This window comes from Aspergillus lucknowensis (assembly GCF_044049455.1).
Source record: "Aspergillus lucknowensis strain CBS 449.75 chromosome Unknown BJX67scaffold_33, whole genome shotgun sequence".
NCBI classification, from domain to species: domain Eukaryota; kingdom Fungi; phylum Ascomycota; class Eurotiomycetes; order Eurotiales; family Aspergillaceae; genus Aspergillus; species Aspergillus lucknowensis.
The window spans coordinates 207,800-225,791 of record NW_027263577.1 but is presented as its reverse complement, the minus strand read 5'-3'; the positions used below and the strand labels follow the sequence as shown (position 1 = coordinate 225,791).

The window sequence follows — 17,992 nt, the reverse complement described above, 5'->3', positions numbered from 1 at the left end:
CTCAACTTTCCCTTCCTGTCCTCTGGCGATCTTCTCTTCAATTTTCTTGTCCTTGTTGCCGGACTCCCCGTTTCTTTCTCCGCATTTCTCACTCACCTTCTCGTGTCCACTCCATAGTTCCTGGATCTGCATCCTTCCCTCGTGCGCAGTCAATGTCCCATTCAAGCGCTTCGTCAAAACCAGACGGCGCAGAAGAAATTGGCAGACTCGCGTCGGCCGTCTCCAACGGGGCAACATATCCTTCCAAGACTTGAAGGAGTTGGAATCCCAGATTTTGTTGTCTCCGCTTCACCTCTATATCTATCTATCCTTGCTCCAACGTCGTCACTGAACTTCTCAAGGGTCTGATAGTCCGGAAGAGAGACGGTCGCGTAGCATAGGGAAACATCATTTCAAGGGCAGTGTGGTACGCATATATATTTTCGACGTGATGCATCGCTCACCCACCACTTACCCTGATTATCACGCCAAAAAACCCCTAATTCGGAGCGTGAATTGTCAAGCAAAGTGCCCGAGGATAGCATTAGCTACCCAGCAAGGACCTCAGCCAGATATTCTTGAAGTGAAATTGGGAAACTCCAAGGGAAGAAGCCGTTAGGGCTAATCGGATCGGGTTAGCGCCGAGCCTTGTGGAGAACAATGAGAGGAGGCTGATTCACGTGGTGAAATGGGCTTGTGGAGCGAAAGGCACGCCTTTGGATGGGGTGTTGGATCTGGACCAATGGGTATTGTATCGGAAACCGCCATGGGATGAGAGGGTGCAGCATTAATATTTCGTTGTACGGCTGTGGATTTGTCTAGGCTGAAACTTTTGGTTCCAAGAGAAACGTAGACCCTGAGGAGATTGATACTTCTTCATTAGGATTAATAGGATGTGTGTCCACGGGTTGAGCAGATGCTGGTGTGTCTGCAGCGGAACAAAACGCCCTATAACTATTGATGGATATCTTGCTAAGCTCGCTTGGCGAAGTGCCTAGTGCAAGCCGAAGAACGCAACGAACGATAAAGGATACGGATGCTTTAAGGCCAAAAGTTAAAAAAAACCAACACATGTTCGTGCAGTTAATTCAGGGCGAAGAGTCTGAACACACTCGCAACCACTGGGCAAGCAGGAAATGACCTTCCTTCTCTGCATAACCCGCAGCCTCGCAGCGTACTGGCTCCAGGTCTACGTCATCTCCATATGCATTCAGAAGCAATTTGATCATATCAATACGGCCTCGTTCCGCGGCGCCGTTGATTGCGGTCCTACCCTTTTCGGGTGCACCTGGCGCAGAGACATCGGCTCCGCCCTCAAGAAGACGTAAGCAAGGTCAAACTATCCATCGATGGAAGCTGCCTGTAGTGCAATAACGCCGCGTTTCTTGGCTGGGAGCGCATTGATATCTGCTCCGTGCTCCAATAACATGTTTGCTATGCCCACATAGCCTTCCTTGATAGCTTCTTGGAGAGGTGTCCCCCAAGTATCCGTTGCCGGAGTGTCAACTGTGGCACCATGGTTGACTAGGTAAGAGCACAATTTCTCGCAGCTGTAGCGAGCCACGCGTTGAACCAAAGTCGTTTTAACATCGCCGAGAGGGTCTATTGAGGCGCCTAATTCCATCAGAATCTCAATGGCGTTCAGCAAAATTTCGCCGTTCAGACAATCACCCCATTCATTTTCAGGTTGTGCATCCCACGCCTTCTGGACTGCCTTGGTGGAAGTAACGAGGGCAACTGTACTTTGGCAATTATCCGCTGCTGAGTAATGGTTTCGAAGTCTCCAAGGTCACCCATAACAAGCTTCAGCGCCTTTTCCCATCCGGGGTGCTTTTCCGACTCCGGGAGTTGTGCGAAAAGCAGATCAATAATTTCAATGTATACCCCCAGGCGGAGTGCAAACATCAGGGCGCTTTGAGAGCCAGAGTAATCGAGGGCAGCTGTCTCAAGAACATCGGCACCATGCTGCAACAGTAAGGCTAGCATTTTCTTGTTACCGTCGTTGATGGCGCTTCCAAGAGGACTGAATAGCTCGTCCGGAGCGTATCGTTGATATTCAGCGGACATGGCGAGGTAAAATGGAGTGTCGTTAACACTCGCACCGTGCTCCAGAAGAAACTGCGCCCCTTCATACCAGTCCATGGTCGTGGCCTCGGAAAGAGGAGTCTGAAATCCATAGCCCCCAGTTGCATTAACATCCGCGCCGTACTGCACTCGCAGCTCAAGAAGTGGCAAAGAGCGATGTTTCATGGCGGTTAAGAGAGCGCTTCTTTGTGTTGGTTCCATACCTGCTCGGGGATTCGAGGTGCTTTCTCAAGCATAGTTATGAAGTGAAAAAGCAGGTTAGGGGATCGGTCTTTCTTTCACCTTGGAGAGGGGCTTCTTCTTTTTGAGAGCTGGCACGTTATAAGTACTCGGTGGTATCCCCCGGTCGCTGGCGTGTCGCCCGAACTTGAGTGAGCAATCTAATTGGGCGAGGCCAGAATTTTGTTTCATGCCGCCGGCTGAGTCAATGGTAGCCCTCTTGTCAAAAGCTAATGCAGAGTAGGTATGTTTGCCTGACTACGGTAGCCCTCCTGTCAAAAGCTAATGCAGAGTGGGTATGTTCGCCCGACTATGGTAGCCCTCTTGTCAAAAGCTAATGCAGAGTGGCCGCTTGGCTCTGGTGATTGACGAATTAATGGAGACCGCTCTCAAAAAGCTGGTTTCCGTGAGGTGCTTCGTCCATCCTTTGTCCATTTCGTCGAACAACTCCCACCATGATCGAGTCGGCACAGATATCTGCTCATTCGAATTCCAGAATCTGGTTTGGGCCATTGAATATAAAAACGACATCCATCCAGCACCATGAAGACTCGAGCAACCCCAACAAGCAGCCAGCATGGCTTGGTCGATAGACACATCGATATCGTTCATCGCCCTTCTCATCACCGGAACTTCGTCGCTTCTTGTGATATGGAATTACGCCGCCCATCTGTACAGGAGGGCTTTCCCCCAAGGTCTGTCGCTGCGTACCGATGGCTCGATCGCAAGAGCGCAACAGCGACCGCGTGATCTCGATCTGGTAATTCGACTCGAGTCAGGCCCATGGGCTGAGGTCGATCGAATGCAACCGGTGCGTCGCTTTCTCTCGAAATTTCTTTCACAAGCGGTTTGTCGATTGACAACAACAGGGAGCCGAGTCGGGATTGCGGGTGGCTCGCAGGACAAAGTCGGTGTGACTTCAGGTTCATTGGACGCGCCCTCGAGTTGGAGCCTTGTCGTATTTGCTTTTCCTGGGGTTGGACCACGAGTCAGCCTTGCCAATGCTCGTCGAGAAAGGAGGTGTCAAACCAGAATATTCATGAGATTTTGTCGTTCCTCAAAGGATTGACGTTTTTCAGCGGGATGATGATATTCTCGCCCTTTCTCGAACCCGTCTCGGCTCCGGGCCGCTCTTTCTCTATTCAATACACGGCTGCATTATTTTGTCAAGATTTATCACTTCGAATGTTCTTCCGATGGAATCTCTGTCTTGCAAGCATTGGAAGTTGTGTTTTTGTTCCAATATTCACTTTGGTATTAGTATACCAGCCTAAGAAGCACCGCATCTCTTTGGTTTGTTTTGAATCTTCTGTCAAGACCCTGCCGTGGAATAGTTGCTGATAGGGATGAACTTTCCCTTGATCCACGGCGACAAGATGGAACTGAGCCGAAGATTTGCCAGTCGCGGTAGGATATAGCAAGCGACAATAGCCAGTGAAAACAACTCCCTCTTCAACCACGAGTTAGAATTCAACGAGAGAGATCACCAGGTCAAAAGTCCATTTTCAATCCCTTCTCTAAGTTACCGCGTGGCTCCAGTTGAGGGGACAACCGTGTAGGACTTAACCAGTTTTTGCCGGCAGTTGGAATCTGTTTTAGTTAAAATTGTCGAACAAAGACGATCTGATGTGCGAATTTCTCTTGGCATGTTCTCAAAACATCTGCTTCTAAGACTCGCAGTTTCCGCGAGCACTGTCGGGAAATGCCGCCTCGAATCTCAGACCTGGCAGTGCTGATCTGCACACGACATTTCTTGAATACAGGGTGCTAATTATTGACTGCTGGCTGACGCCCTGCCACCAGCCCTTTGTGCTATATATGTTTATGATTTGCTCTTCGTATTCAGATCCCTGTTAAACTTGGCGAGCATGCAGAATTTTCCTGCCGCCGAAACCCAAGAGATGGCTGGAAAGCGGCTGCTCGAGCTTCCGTTGTCGTCCTCATCAGACGCTCATGGAAGTGGCTGCTCTAGCTTCTGGTGGCGGCGCCACCAGACGCCAATTAATGCAAGTCCAGGCTGCTCTGGCTTCTGTTGTTGTCCTCCTCAGATGCTAACGCAAAGTGGCTGCCCCGGCTCCAACGGAGACAACGGATATATCTATAGTGGCAGTATTACCCGGCTTCTGTGCACCTTAGCAAGAACATGGCCTCCTGCAATCCAAGCACATGTAGCGCGGAAATAAGTTGAGGCAAACGCTCCGGCGAGTCTAGGACCTTGATGCGACCCACGATTGGTACCGCGAGGATGCCCAGACCGAACGCTACATTGGTGTATCGCCATCTGGCCTGTGAATGCTCACGCTCATCCGTCTCTTGCCGAAGCCTCTTCTGAGACTCTGGGCGAAAAACCCTTGAAGCAAGCCAACGCTGCCAACACTGCTGGCCTGTCAGAACCCACCTTGTAAACAAATACTCAATACACGTCGTCCCCAGGAAATTCAAACTCTCGCGGTCCTCCGTGCCTCTCGCTATCACGACGTGTGCCGCAGGCTCCATACTTCGCTACTATCGGTACGGTCCTCGCGGCTATGGGCAGCCTGAATAATCTTTGGAACGTCCCATTCAAGTCTGATAATAACTGCGCCAACAACTTCGTTTTCATAAAGGGCAAGCCCCTTGGTGAGGATTGTGATTGTCTGATCCCCGATTGCCGTCTACATGGTATCTGTTGGCGCCTCCTTCGTTCGCTGAGATACCAGCTTTCAATAATTCGCTTTTCTGTCTTTAAGGAGTCCATCAGCAGCGTTCTTGTATATTCTTGATGACAACCTTGGAAGGGCATATGGGCCTACCGTATAAGATATCATGGATGAAAGCGGAAGAAGAATCTGAGTTGCTAACTAAGTGCTATCTAGCAATATTTATACCTGTAAGAGGCCTTCACGATAACCACATTAGGAAGAGCAATTGAATGAGTGAATCGAAATGAAGGAACAATAAAAGCGATATTAGGAGGTGGCAGAGCAATGACGCTGGCCAATCCTAATACAGTCAGATGAATGAATTCTTCCGTCACCAATACCGATGACGGTCAACAAATCTGTCTCGGGGTCTCTCCCTCTCTCCGAGTCGTTACCGCCGGTGGATCGTCAGAACGCGGCTGGATGATAAAAGTCGAGTTTTATCATCTGAAATCTTTCATCTAATAGTGCTGACAACGATGGATTCTATTGGCAAGATGGCCGAGTGGTTAAGGCGGCAGATTTGTCAGTCACGCAATCACTTTGATTGGTTTGCAAAGAATAGCAATACTAACCTCTTCAACAGAAGTGTACAAAACTTAAATATCACTAAAACCCTGCTTCCGAGAGGATCGTGGGTTCGAACCCCACTCTTGTCAACTTTTTTTTTTTTTTTTTTAATTGAGGTTGCAAGTTTGATCCTTGCCTGGGACACCGTCCGGCGGTTTCGGTGTCGCGGGCTCTGTTCTTGGTCCTCAGCAGCATGATCCAGTGGCTGGGAGTAGCAGTTGCAAGGAAGCTTTCAGGGAATATAAAGAGGAGTTTATACTAGTCTCTAGATAGAAGGAGGCATTGGATCACTTGACCTGGATAGAGAATAAAAGATTCAAAGATCAAAGCCTCACAAAAATCTGATTCGGTATACAGACAAAGGTGGCTTATCTCAAGTTCGCTTCCACCCGACAAGCGCTCTGCCTCGCCAGAGAATTTTTTCTTGAATCCAGTAACACAGAGGGCATTTACGCCGGAAGATATGGCTGCGACCCGCTCAGCTTGCTCACGATGAAGAGCTTCCTGCCCCTTGAGAAAACAACGAGAAGTTCCTACAATCTCGCCATTGCGTCTCTCGCAGCCTCGGTATCCCCTTCAACATCTCCCATCCACGCCACCTCGTATCTACACCTTGGCAAATTGGAAAAGTTGTGCCCCCTCGCTTGGCAGGTCGCCGACCTGTCGGCAATAAGCAGTCACGTCCTGACTTAAATCTGAGCAGGCCTTAACTGGGGCTCTCCTGGGCGCTGCGTCTCACACAGAACAAACGTCACTTCAACCGATAGTTGACGATTAGAATGGTTCTCAACGTGAAGACATCTCTCAAAGATGTCTCAGGCCAAGTCACGCCCGGCGGCATTATCAAGGGCACGGTTGAACTCGAATCCCGCGAGCCCCTACACCTCACAGAGTTGACCGTGAGGCTGTCCGGCAGGGCAACAACCCGCATCTTCCGCGAGCTCTCGATCATCATCATGCCCATTCAACAGCGATGGAAAGCAGAAGTGACATTATGCGACAGGCGCCTTATTCTCGTTGATACACTCACCACACTCCCGCCTGGTGTACACAAGTTCACCTTCCATTTCCGCGTTCCCGCTACAATAGAAATCCCTCCGGAGACAGACGCAGAGAGAGGACGAAAGAAAGAGTGGCTTCTTGCTACTCCCTTCGTCGGATTCCAGACATCCCATCCGCTCCCACCGACTGTGGAAGTGAAGTCTGAGCAGGACAAACCATTCGGCTACGGGAAGGCCTCAGCACTCATCGAATACCATATCTCTGCCTCGGGGAAGGCCAATTACCAAAACGGGCAGTCGTTTCTCCCGCCGCCTACCAAGATAGTCAGCGTAGCGGGGCCCTCCATGGAACTGGTAGAGGAGATACAACCCAGGAAGCTAGGGTTGCTTCTCAGTGGAAGAAAGCATCAGGGTGTGGAGGTCTCGGTCGAGATACCCGGCACAGTCACGCAGTGGGAGCCGTTCCCCGTCCGAATCGGGATAGAGGGAGCAGGTTTCGCGCTCGTCTCACTCAAGATAAAATTGCACACACTCTATGCAGTCCGTGGCCGAAGCACCCTTTGGAAGAAGGAACGTGTCGACGCCGCCAGATCCGAGGATAAACTACTTGCCTGGGAGGGGAAAAAGGAACTCCCACCAGGCGAACCGCAACTAGTTGAGAGCGCACCGGTCTCATGTAAAGCCGCAGTTGTGAACTTTGCTACCCTCAATGTGGCTTGTGTCGCGCATCAGCTAGAGGTGAAATTCAAACTCCAGGATAGCGAGGGGAAGGTCATTCCGGGCCTCATCGGCCCGGTGCCGTTTGAGATTCAAGGGCCTAAGCTGAGCGCGGCTGGTGAGGGGGATGAGAGTCCTCGTGCGTCTATGAGCGTCTCTGAATATTGTCAGTGGGTTTCTGAGAAACCCAAATGAGAATTCTTTTCGCTTTGCATTGGATACACTTATCGTTGTTAAGTTGAGCGTTGGGTGAACAGCAGCCAACCACGTCCACTACATGTCAGTTTTCCGATAGCTCATTCCTCAACTGATTTACACCCACCCCTGTATTCTTCATTGGAAGGCAAGGCGGCCAAGTGTAAGGCGTGCAGTTAGGGCTAATCCGAATTTGGCTCCCCTTTTCCGAGTAAATCAGTGACCGTCGGCGTGGCGTTTTGGTGAAATGACCGATCCCTCATCGAGACTTCCTTAGTCGAACCCATGGCAGGTTCAGGGTGACCCAGACCCTCCTGTTAACAACTCTAACTCAATCCTGTGGCTAATTGATGGACCGGACGTTAAAAAGTGGCTACCTGATGGATGAAGCGCTTACCAGTTGAGATGTATATAACCAGTCTTATTCGTCGACTCGGGTGCTTACCCCGCTTGATTCGTGCCTGGCACCCAATCGTCCTGTGGATTGGGAGTGACGATCTCATCAACAAGCACTTCCAACCGACCTGAGTCGACCTCTTCACCACAGCGATGGAAAGGCACTCTGCTTCAAATACGATACACCCATTTACATCCGAATTAACCCATGGCTGCCTCCTTAACTGTCGCAAGAAGCCGAAGACCAGATCTGCATCGAAAGCGTACATGCCACTTCGGCCGATTTGATTATATATGGCAGGGAATGCTAACGATGCACAGCGAAAAGCAGGCCGCGGCAATATACAAGACAGAACCGTTCACACTCGGCGATGTGGTTTCCTCGGCTGAGAGCGGGTGCAGAGGATGCAGATTCCTTGCGGCTCTGCTGACAGGTTTGGGTTCGGTTTATGGCTATTCAGAGCTACATCTGGCGGGCATGGCCTTTAAGTGGCTAGGTTCGAGCTTTACCCTCGAGATTACAGATGGGGATAGGAAGCGGGAGATTCAGTATTTTACTCTCAGAGGTACGTTCACCTCTGCGATCTACAATAACTGGACTTATGTGGAAGTTGATATCGCATTGTATTTCTAGACACGCGGCCCCGAGTCCAGGGAATGCCCGAGTCAACCATGCTAACAGGAAACACTGCCCTGCCTACATCATTTGAACGAGCCCATGTCTTCATCCAAGCCTGCGAAGCCACACACGAGCAATGTGGCTCCGGCCGTAATGTGCCTCTCTCCAAGAGAGTCCTCGATGTCACCGAGATCACCTCTGAAATGGGACATCCCGGAATCCGCCTCGAAACGACCGAGGCGGAAACAGGGACATATGTCTGTCTCTCGCACTGCTGGGGTGACGCTAGCAAGATCCACACCAAGACGCTGACGACTACAATTGACGAGTACCACCGGTTCATCGCGTGGACGGACCTGCCCAAGACGTTCCGCGATGCAGTCGTACTCACCCGTCGTCTGCGGGTGAAGTACCTCTGGATCGACTCTCTATGTATCATTCAGGACTCCAGGGTCGACTGGGAGACGGAGTCCGTCAAGATGGGCGAGATCTACCGCAACAGCTACCTCACTATTGCAGCTGCGGCATCGGCGCAGTCATCTGGAGGCTGTTTCTCCGAGACGATACCCGACGGACGTCTCGAAATCCAGGATCCTGAATTCCGCGACATCTCCATCGGCGTACGAGACTGCCAGGGTGCAGGAAAGGTAGACCTGAAACGGGACAAAGAACGCACTATCAGGGCGCATTTCCCGCTCTTCACGCGGGCGTGGGTGTATCAGGAACGAATGCTCTCGCGGCGGATCCTCTTCTGCGCCAGGTCTGAGTTCCAGGTCGGCTGTCAGGAGATTCTGCGCTGTGAGTGCGGCGGAGGGGCGATCGCGCCGCATTTCAGGCCCTTACCCAGTACGATGAATGTGGCGAAGCTGAAGACTTTGTCGCAGCTAAGGCCGGACGAGGGTGGTGGCGGGTTAGTCGGGGATGACTTTACGATGCTCATCTATCGCAACTATCTTGATATCGTGGAGAGCTATGCGAGGCTGGATATCAAGGTGCCCTCCGACAGACTGCCTGCCATATCGGCCACCGCGAAGATCATGTCGCAGAACATCCAAAGCGAGTATCTCGCGGGGATCTGGCGGGCGACGCTCATGGAGGGCTTGCTGTGGTATGTAAGGGGCCGTCCGTCTCGGCCGCGGCCGGCAATGGGCGAGAGAGATTGGCGAGCGCCCTCGTGGTCGTGGGCGAGCGTCGATGCGCCCGAGGGAATTTCTTTCATACAGCCTGGCAAGAAATTCTCGGCCTTCTTCGACAACAAGATCGAGCGCGCAGAGTGCGTGCTGGCGGGGGCGAACCCGTTGGGAGAAGTGACCTCGGGCTTCATCCGGTTGCGCGCGTCCCTGGGGGCCGCATTCTGGCGGACGCGCTGTCGAGGTTGCTCAACGCCAGTGCAGAGGACAAAGACTCAGGGGACGCAGCGAGCTGATTGCGCGCTGTATACTGTCGAAGCCGACGGGCCGCTCAATCAAGTCTGGACGAGATGCGCCTTTGCCGAGCCAGCCTTGGACCTCCTGGGTGCGAGTGTATGGTTCTATGCGGATTCCTACGTGGACCGGGATAGGTATGGGTTCTTTCGGTGCATTGGCAAGGGCTCGTGTAGAATAGCACCATGTTATCTGCTCTATGTTCCTCGTGAGAAACGCTCTGACATGGTGGGGGACACGCGCATCCCGGCCGATGCATTCCTGGTCTTGACGAAGCTCCAGCCTGAGAACACGTTTGAGAGAGTCGGGTTGGCCCTTATCTCTCATGGTTCCGAAGACAGAAGGAGTAGGTGGTTCAAAGAAGTTTGGCATGCTCTCGTCTCGCCGGAGGAGTCTATAACCCTTGTATAAACCTGAGAACAATCTTCAATGCTAGGAATTGTTCTAGGCAGGTAATCTGTTATCACATTACTTGACACCCTTTTCAATATCTTCCACACCCCTATACCGCCAGTATAAGGCCCTACGGCGAGGCCGTTCGGTCGTCAAAGCAGCCTGGATACGCTCCTTAAGGGCTCGAACATCCGGCGGCCGCTCCCTGATGAGCCTCTGCTTCTCATTAAAAGTGTTCCACCAGGAGTCATCGTGGCCGCGTACATGAGGCAGCAAATGCCACTCCCAGAGACTCCTCTGCTCCTGCCCCGTCAGATCCAGCCACGCATACAAGTCCTGCCGTGCAGTCGATCTCTTCTCCGGAGGAATATACGCCAACTCGCGTCTATACAGGGCGCCCTTGCCGTCCCTGCCGAACTCGACGTCCTCGGGCCACTCAAAGACGGTTGCTTTCAGCTGTGGTCCCGCACGGTAGATATACGGCTTCGCCTGCTCCCCGCGTAACGACCGCCACCCTCTCTCAATCCGGGAGTCGTCGCACCCAAACCCGTAGCAGATCAGCACGGTCGGGATGACTATCAGGCCAACCACGTATAGCTGCGTCGCTAGGTGCACCATGCCGAGTGTGACGACGTGCACCACGAACGCCACCCAGCCGGCCCACTGTACCACCTTGTAGACCCTGGGGGAGCGCAGTGGTGCTTCGGTGACGAAGACACCGCGCAAGATATGCTCGGGGATGAACATGGTGACGGCTCGCGAGTCCGGCATGACGATGAGGATCTTGGCGACCTCTGGCCGCCACTCTTGGGAGTGTGGTAGCGGGCGAGGCGCCTCGGGATCCTTCTTGCGTTTCTCTTTCCAGGCCTCCAGTGCGCCGGAATACGTGGTGGGGAGGGGCTTTGCCGCCGCAACGGTTTGGTTGATTGCGTGGCGGTTCTCCTGCAGCATGTAGGCGCGGATGATGATGAGGAGGATAATTGCGATTGCATTCGCAAACCCGTACCAGTCATGCGAGAGGACTGTCATGGCCAGCAGAAAGCTATTGAAGGTAGCTGAGACGAGGGCCGGGGCAAAGATGTACATCCAGCGAGACTGAGGTGTCTCGTCGACTTCCCAATAGACGAGGCTGCGAGAGACGTGAAACTCCTGCACTTGCATCCACCGTGTGAACCATGCGGTTAGATTACCTGTGACGATGCCGCTGGAGATATTGTAGAGCATGAATGCAGACTGCTTGGTGCGGAATCGGTCGCCTGCAAAGACGAACCCGGCCAGCAGGGGCATGTATTCCAGCCAGTAGCTGGGCGCTAAGCGGCCGACGGAGACGTCGACCTCGTTGGCACCGAGGAGCGTGACGAGACCGAGGGCGTCGATTTCGAAGGGGGACCATGTCGAGAGAGCTTTCCAGGGGTACATGTCTTTCAAAGGGCGTTCTACGGCACCTGGGAGAGTTCTAGGTAGGAGGTACCTGGAGGATGAAGTTATAGAGGGGCAGAGCGGGGGGGGAGGGGTTTATACGAATCTGCGTGGCTTAGACAAGGCTGACTGGATGTCAATTCTCAATCTCTGCGATGCAACAGCCTGACTGGAACGAGGAACTGAAAAAAAAAGGCTGCTGCATCCCGCAATAATCCGGCGAAGCGCTGATGGCATGACCATGCTGATACGTCATTCCCAAAAGGGATCGACCGGGACAGACTTACATGTTCCCAGCCAGCTAATATGCATTAGTCTGGATGGTCGACAAATGCAGGACACGGGGCGGTTGCCGTGCGGGACAACTGCATGCAAAGCTACCCAGTACCACCGTCGACACACAATTCACCAATTACTGCAGCGGATTGGGGTTGAGTCGGCTTGGAGAAGGTTCTTATTGGATATGGACCATTCCTTGCCCGCAGACTGGCCGTCAAACTCGAAAGTGGGCGATAGTTCTCTGCGGGATGGCCTGCAGGCTTTCGGAGACTGCGGCTCTGCTGCTGCCTCTCTATCCGGCATTGCATAAAGGATGAGTCGCCCAGCGCTACTCTATCGATCATTCCAAACCCTAAGTCCATCAAGAAACTCCGCCATTGAGCATTCACTGGAAATCAGAGGCAGACGATGCCCCCATATTCGCCATATCCAAAGCGGACTCGCGCTTTCATTACGCCGCCTACCCTTGCCCTAGCCCACCACCACTCTATCCGCTATTGTCTGAGCAGGAGATACAGCATCGCCCTGGTAGGGACCGGATACCGCGGGTACAGGAGCCATTTCCTCAGTCTCTTGGGCACTCCGGATCTCTCCGTCACCGCCGTCTGCGACACAAATCGCGCCGCTCTGGACTCCTTCACAAGGAAGCACCCAGATGTCCCCACCTACGACTCCCTATCGTTACTGCTACACCGCCACAAGCCCAAGCCGGACTTCGCCATCGTATCTGTCCCGCACGGTGCCCATATGGAATGTATCACCGCGCTGGCAGCCGCGGGCGTGCATATCTTGAAGGAAAAGCCCGTTGCCGGGTCCGCGGAGGAGTATTCCAGGATGAGCCGGTTGCCGGTTAAGATGGGAATCACCTTCCAGAAGCGGTTTGAGCCGCAGTTCGTTGATCTGAGGAGGTTGGTCCCGCTTGTCGGGGATGTTGCTGCTGTTGATGCGGATCTTGCGCTGAATATCACTAACCTTGAGGAGACGTGGCGGGCGCGGGCTGGGGTTGGAGTTACGGTCCGTCCTCTCATAGAGTGTACAATATAGACTAGACGCTAACCTGGAGATATAGGAAGATCTTGGTTGTCATATGCTCGACCTCCTTGTGTGGCTTCTTGGGCTACCGACCTCCGTCATGGCGCAGCAGGTCTCTTCTGTGCGGCCGTCTCAGAAGTACGGCGGCGACGATGTCGCTGATATCCTGATGAACTGGGAGGCCAGGAACTGCATAGGCCATGTGCGGCTGTCGCGCGTCGCCCATGAAGCCGCTTCATCGATCACACTGACCGGGACAAACGGAACGCTTATCCTCAACGGACACGAAGTCACCCACTATGACGCCCAGGGCAGCGCAAAACTGACCGTCAAGCACCGGCCCGATGAGAAGCAGGTCATCCAGTCCATGGTCGGCGAGTTCGGGGCCTGGGTGACTGGTCGTAGACAGGGATTTTCCACCTCGTTGGCCAACGTGCGGAATACCGTCTCATTAGTTGATGCCGTCAAGATGTCTCTTGCGAGTCGTCGGCTCCAGCGTCCGCTTCCACTGCCTGCTTTAGCTGGTCTTTTGGGTATGAACCGTGGTGGGCCATTTTCAAAGACTTCTCCAAGCCGAGTTTCAACGGCCACGTTGTTTACCTCTTCCCATGCCAGATGCACCGACAGATCTTTTCTCCTCAATACAGGAGCACCAATTCCGGCGGTTGGCTTGGGTACTCGGAGGACCCAGGAACCTGGTATGGTTTATGAGGCCGTCCGTTCAGGCTTGAAAATTGGGTACAGGCATATTGACACAGCCATGTCTTCTGATGTTGAGCATGAAATAGGACAAGCTGTCAAGGACTCCGGTGTCTCGCGCAGTCAGGTTTGGATCACCACAAAGCTGGACAACAGATGGCATACGCGCGTCCACGAAGCTCTGGATTTGTCACTTGCTGAGTTGGGTATGGACTACGTTGACCTCTATCTCATGGTAGGTCCTTTTCAATATCGGACGGAACTGACTGACGCATACAGCATTGGCCGGTATCTGTTAACCCCGGGAACCCTTCCGCCCAGTTGGGGGATTGGGACTTTGTAAACACTTGGTATGACAGAATGCCGTTCAGTAGTTCAGTTCCTGCTAAACCGTACAGGCAAGAGATGCAAAAGCTCCCAACAACAAAGGTGCGGAATATCGGTGTTTCAAACTTCGGCGTCTCACACCTAACAAGACTCCTCAGCCATCCATGCTGCGAGATTGTCCCTGCTGTTAACCAAGTTGAGGTAATGTCACCGGGTTCTGGCGTCCTTCATATACCGTGTTAACAGCATCCAGCTGCACCCGTATTGGCCATCCAAAAAGCTTCTACAGTTTTGCAGCGATCATGGCATCCACTGTACAGCCTATTCCTGCCTTGGGTCTGCGAATTCTCCACTCCTAGAGGACCAGGTGGTGCTTGACATCTGCCAAAAAATAGACAAGTCACCGCAGCAGGTTCTGTACGTACAACGCCTATCTATTGTTTATGGTGCTGACTTTCCAAGAATCATGTGGGGTGTGCAGCGCGGTACCAGTGTGATACCCAAGACCGTCAATGCTACTCGTATTGCGGAGAACTTCGACTTGGACGGCTGGGCGCTGGGTGGTGATGAGATGGCGAGATTGGATGGATGCACTACCCGGTTCAAGTCTTGTACTGATGACTGGTTGCCTGTGAGAGTTTTTGGAGATAATGACTGAGAGTGCAGTATAATCCTTTGTCGGCTGTTCGGGATTTTGCAATCTGATATTGTAGGCTGCCGTTGTTCTGGCAGAAATACAGTCTGATATACAGTATACCAGCATTTATGTAGCTTTGAGCTATACAAAATGGTTTATATAATAGATACGTTTGTTGTGCTGGCCTTGTTAGGGCCTGAGCCATGCAGAGAGTACCTAGGTACCTAGCAGGACCAATCGTTTCAGGAACAGTGCAGGATATCTGTTTTTCTACTGTTTTCTTATGCTTTTTACGGATCTACTGTTGATAACGTTCTACATTCTAGGTTTCTATGACATCCTTCCATTTTTGATAATAACAATACTAGATTGATGATTGGAGCACTATAAACCTATTATTATTAAAGTCAGATATTCTATAGCATAACTAATGTAGGAATAAAATCCTATATATAATGATGATTGAGCAACAAGACAACCACTGTTCTCACAACCTACTGACTTCCTGCTCTACATAGTCTAGGTAGTAAGTAATGAACCTGGACTCTAGGCGACAGTGTATTATCTTCATCAACAAAGTACTTAGTCCAAATGAACCATCGAACAGGGACGAGACGAAACATATGGAACAAAAAAAAAAAAAAGAGACACATCGTCAGCACTACGGTTCGACTAGGATCACGAATGAACTAGATAGCTTTCAATAATAAGAAATCCAAGCCTAACGCCTTAACCACTCGCCCATACTGACTACTTTGTCACTCTATCTTTGCAATCTGATTTTACGAGCCTACATCCCCAGGATCCTTTTCATTATAAAACTTACATATAGCTGAGTACAACAGAAGAGAACCAACAGGAGTAAATATGACGGAACGAAACAGCAACAAAAGAAAATCGTCAACTGATTCCATGACTTCATCGACTATCCTGCTTCCTCACCCTCATCTCCTCCTCACCCATGGGCTCATGGGTAATCTCGATCGTCGTCTCCTGGTACACCCCGCCATGCTCCATCATCATATTCTTCATTTCCACGTCACTCTTCCTCACAATCTCCTCCGTCGAATCATCCCGACCATCCGCAACACTCTCGTTAACCGTGTGCAACCCCTTCCACAACCTCGTCCCAACCCCCCCTTTCCTCCCCCTCTTCTTCCTCTCCCGCCCAGCAGCAGCAGGGCCACTCGCACTACTCGTGATCTGCGTCCGGTACGTCTCCGTCCCCCCCTCATGATACGCCGCATAGTGCGGACCATCCGACGCACTCAACTCCGTATCGACGAGCAGCTGGCGCCGCGTAAGCGTGTACACGACAGCATCAACCAACCCCGACAGCGCCATGAGCGATCCCGCGACAGCGAAGTACACGCGGCTGGGTACGACGTGCCGCGCGCTAGACATGCGCCCCGCAGCGAGCGGGAGGGATAGCAGGACGTACGCGAAGGGGTAGATGACCATGTAGATGACGACGCGGTTGAGGCGCTTCAGGCTCTCCTGGTGGTTGGGGCGGAGCTTTGCGGATTGCAGCATGCGGCGGCGCAGGTAGAAGAACATGAAACCGTAGAGGATGACGGTGCCGAATTCAGCGAGGAAGATCCAGAAGTAGTGGCCCCAAAGGCGTTCGTCTTCGTGGGTTGGGCTTATCCAGCACTGGAAGACAGGAAGTTAGGGATGGTTATCGATTCGATGGCAGGATATAGAGTAGGCTTCAAGGCTGTGACTTACCCAGCCGGCTTCGGAGATGACAAATGTCTCAGAGGTATACACGGCCACGGGGATGATCCCCAGAATGATAATGAATGCCCACAGCCCCAGAACGCACGTCACAAACGCCCAGTACGGCAACTGTCTCCCCCGCAAAACGACAGCACCAGTATGTATCGCGATCGCGATAACGAACAGGCCACTGCCCGGGTCCGCTGTTTGGATCCACCATCCCTGGAGGACGCACGCCGCACTTGGGAAGTACACGGAGCCCTCCTTCACCCAGTGGAGGCAGAGGAGAAACGCGGTGGCTTGCTGGAGATCGGCCAACAGGAGGTTATAGATTAGCACGACGTACTGGTTGTGCATGAGCGGTCGCTTATAGTAACGATCCCAGAAGATGAAGCGGAAGGTGAGGAATGACAGGAGCCCTAATGTGGCGCTGAAGGATAAGAGGCCGCAGATGCCCATGGCGATGAACCCGGCCTTGGTGGCGCCTTCGACGGGCTCATCGTGGGCAGGAGCTTGTCGGGGGATGAGGTGGTCGATTCGGGTTCCTTCGCCGTGAGGTAGGAGGAGGGCACGGATAAGAGCCGCCATCTTTGCGTTTGCTTCCTTGGAGAGCCCCGGGGGTTCAACACGCAGGGTCAGCGTGCTCAGCACGCGCCTTTTAACCTCCGGAGCTGGGGTTCGAACGGTCCTGCAGGGGTGGGGTTATTAGCAAAAGCTTGTCGCTAGCGTACGTGAGTCGTATGCAGAGCATTCGGTGGAGCTGTTACCCTCGAGCCTATCACTGGGCCTTTGGGTGACGGTTGGTCGGCAAAATACCAACCAAAGCGCGTGGAAACACTGCAGGTGGTTCGCGTGAGATCGTGGAGCTCCACTGAATCACTTCATGCCTCTAAGTAGCCGATCGCACATTCGTAGGTGGCCACAGTTCGACGGGGACTACGTACATCGGAGTAGATCTGATCTACAGTGCATCATAGTGTGAACCGGCAGTGCAGGAGTGTGGCATGAGATGAGAGGAATACTGAATTTTAAATTCCCTCGCAGTTAAGGGTCGCCCTTCCAGCCATGAGGCAAAGTGTACGAGTACTTCAGGGGGGCAACACCATCATGCTCTTGGGTATGTTCCCACTTCCGCGAAGCTTTTATGGACAACGCTAGGGATCCAAATCCAAAGTATGGCCTTCTTGTAGACTCGATCCTCATCCAACAAACCTGATCCGGTGCATTCTCCGGTGCTAATAACGCTCCACTCGTCCCTCAGATTCTGCTCGTCGGGTCCTGCTCAGGAGGCAGACTGAGCTCCGCCAATAATGCGCATGTGATGGTCCCCGCGAAAATATGAATTGTTGAGCTGAAGATTGCTAATCCTTGCTGTGCGATCGGCAGGATCCCACTCTTTCTCGAAGCTTATATCCACACAAGCGCTGTTGGCCGTCGTTAGTTTTGAACGAGGCGCTGATCGGAATACCGGGTACCAGAATCCACCGGTTATTATGGGTAAACCCCCTCTTACGAGTAGACGGGGCAAATATCGTGGATAGGAGTCTGCAAAAATTGGGAGTTGGCCGGCTAGTAGCATTCTGAGAAAAAGGAGTTTCTCT

At 52.5% G+C, this 17,992-nt stretch overlaps 8 protein-coding genes and 1 non-coding gene across 9 annotated transcripts; 4 read left to right on the top strand and 5 right to left on the bottom strand.

Moving 5' to 3' along the window:
• Positions 1-837: 837 nt before the first annotated feature.
• On the bottom strand, positions 838-2,129 carry BJX67DRAFT_359138 (uncharacterized protein). The gene has a single exon (XM_071029649.1). It carries the CDS (start codon positions 1,601-1,603, stop codon positions 1,319-1,321), a length of 285 nt encoding a protein of 94 aa, XP_070884266.1. The 5' UTR covers positions 1,604-2,129; the 3' UTR covers positions 838-1,318.
• BJX67DRAFT_187071 (ankyrin repeat domain-containing protein) lies at positions 1,381-2,562 on the bottom strand. Its single transcript, XM_071025260.1, has one exon. The coding sequence runs from the start codon at positions 2,263-2,265 to the stop codon at positions 1,639-1,641; it is 627 nt and encodes a 208-aa protein (XP_070884265.1). The 5' UTR covers positions 2,266-2,562; the 3' UTR covers positions 1,381-1,638.
• Positions 2,492-3,852, top strand: BJX67DRAFT_359137 (uncharacterized protein). Its single transcript, XM_071029648.1, has one exon. It carries the CDS (start codon positions 2,861-2,863, stop codon positions 3,350-3,352), a length of 492 nt encoding a protein of 163 aa, XP_070884264.1. The 5' UTR covers positions 2,492-2,860; the 3' UTR covers positions 3,353-3,852.
• A 2,461-nt stretch (positions 3,853-6,313) lies between these two features.
• BJX67DRAFT_383025 (uncharacterized protein) lies at positions 6,314-7,447 on the top strand (the record flags this gene model as incomplete). The annotated part of the gene is made up of 1 exon (XM_071033354.1): positions 6,314-7,447. One exon carries the CDS (start codon positions 6,314-6,316, stop codon positions 7,445-7,447), a length of 1,134 nt encoding a protein of 377 aa, XP_070884263.1.
• Positions 7,448-7,996: 549 nt separating this feature from the next.
• Positions 7,997-10,297, top strand: BJX67DRAFT_383024 (HET domain-containing protein; the record flags this gene model as incomplete). The annotated part of the gene is made up of 3 exons (XM_071033353.1): positions 7,997-8,106; positions 8,165-8,409; positions 8,478-10,297. The coding sequence occupies 3 exons, from the start codon at positions 7,997-7,999 to the stop codon at positions 10,295-10,297; spliced, it is 2,175 nt and encodes a 724-aa protein (XP_070884262.1).
• Positions 10,298-10,317: 20 nt separating this feature from the next.
• BJX67DRAFT_359133 (uncharacterized protein) lies at positions 10,318-11,770 on the bottom strand. Its single transcript, XM_071029647.1, has one exon. It carries the CDS (start codon positions 11,696-11,698, stop codon positions 10,355-10,357), a length of 1,344 nt encoding a protein of 447 aa, XP_070884261.1. The 5' UTR covers positions 11,699-11,770; the 3' UTR covers positions 10,318-10,354.
• Positions 11,771-12,385: 615 nt separating this feature from the next.
• BJX67DRAFT_383022 (NADP-dependent oxidoreductase domain-containing protein) lies at positions 12,386-14,693 on the top strand (the record flags this gene model as incomplete). The annotated part of the gene is made up of 6 exons (XM_071033352.1): positions 12,386-12,991; positions 13,047-13,943; positions 13,988-14,058; positions 14,107-14,236; positions 14,289-14,452; positions 14,498-14,693. 6 exons carry the CDS (start codon positions 12,386-12,388, stop codon positions 14,691-14,693), a joined length of 2,064 nt encoding a protein of 687 aa, XP_070884260.1.
• Positions 14,694-15,325: 632 nt separating this feature from the next.
• Positions 15,326-15,423, bottom strand: BJX67DRAFT_t72. The gene has a single exon. It is a non-coding gene; the product is annotated as a tRNA-Pro (tRNA).
• A 167-nt stretch (positions 15,424-15,590) lies between these two features.
• On the bottom strand, positions 15,591-16,979 carry gprD (the record flags this gene model as incomplete). The annotated part of the gene is made up of 2 exons (XM_071033351.1): positions 15,591-16,325; positions 16,401-16,979. 2 exons carry the CDS (start codon positions 16,977-16,979, stop codon positions 15,591-15,593), a joined length of 1,314 nt encoding a protein of 437 aa, XP_070884259.1.
• Positions 16,980-17,992: the final 1,013 nt, after the last annotated feature.

What these genes read in the sequence shown, in the direction of transcription:
- BJX67DRAFT_359133 (XM_071029647.1), bottom strand. Translation starts at nt 11,698, where the DNA reads ATGTACCCCTGGAAAGCTCTCTCGACATGGTCCCCCTTCGAAATCGAC.
- BJX67DRAFT_187071 (XM_071025260.1), bottom strand. Translation starts at nt 2,265, where the DNA reads ATGGAACCAACACAAAGAAGCGCTCTCTTAACCGCCATGAAACATCGC.
- BJX67DRAFT_359138 (XM_071029649.1), bottom strand. Translation starts at nt 1,603, where the DNA reads ATGGAATTAGGCGCCTCAATAGACCCTCTCGGCGATGTTAAAACGACT.
- BJX67DRAFT_359137 (XM_071029648.1), top strand. Translation starts at nt 2,861, where the DNA reads ATGGCTTGGTCGATAGACACATCGATATCGTTCATCGCCCTTCTCATC.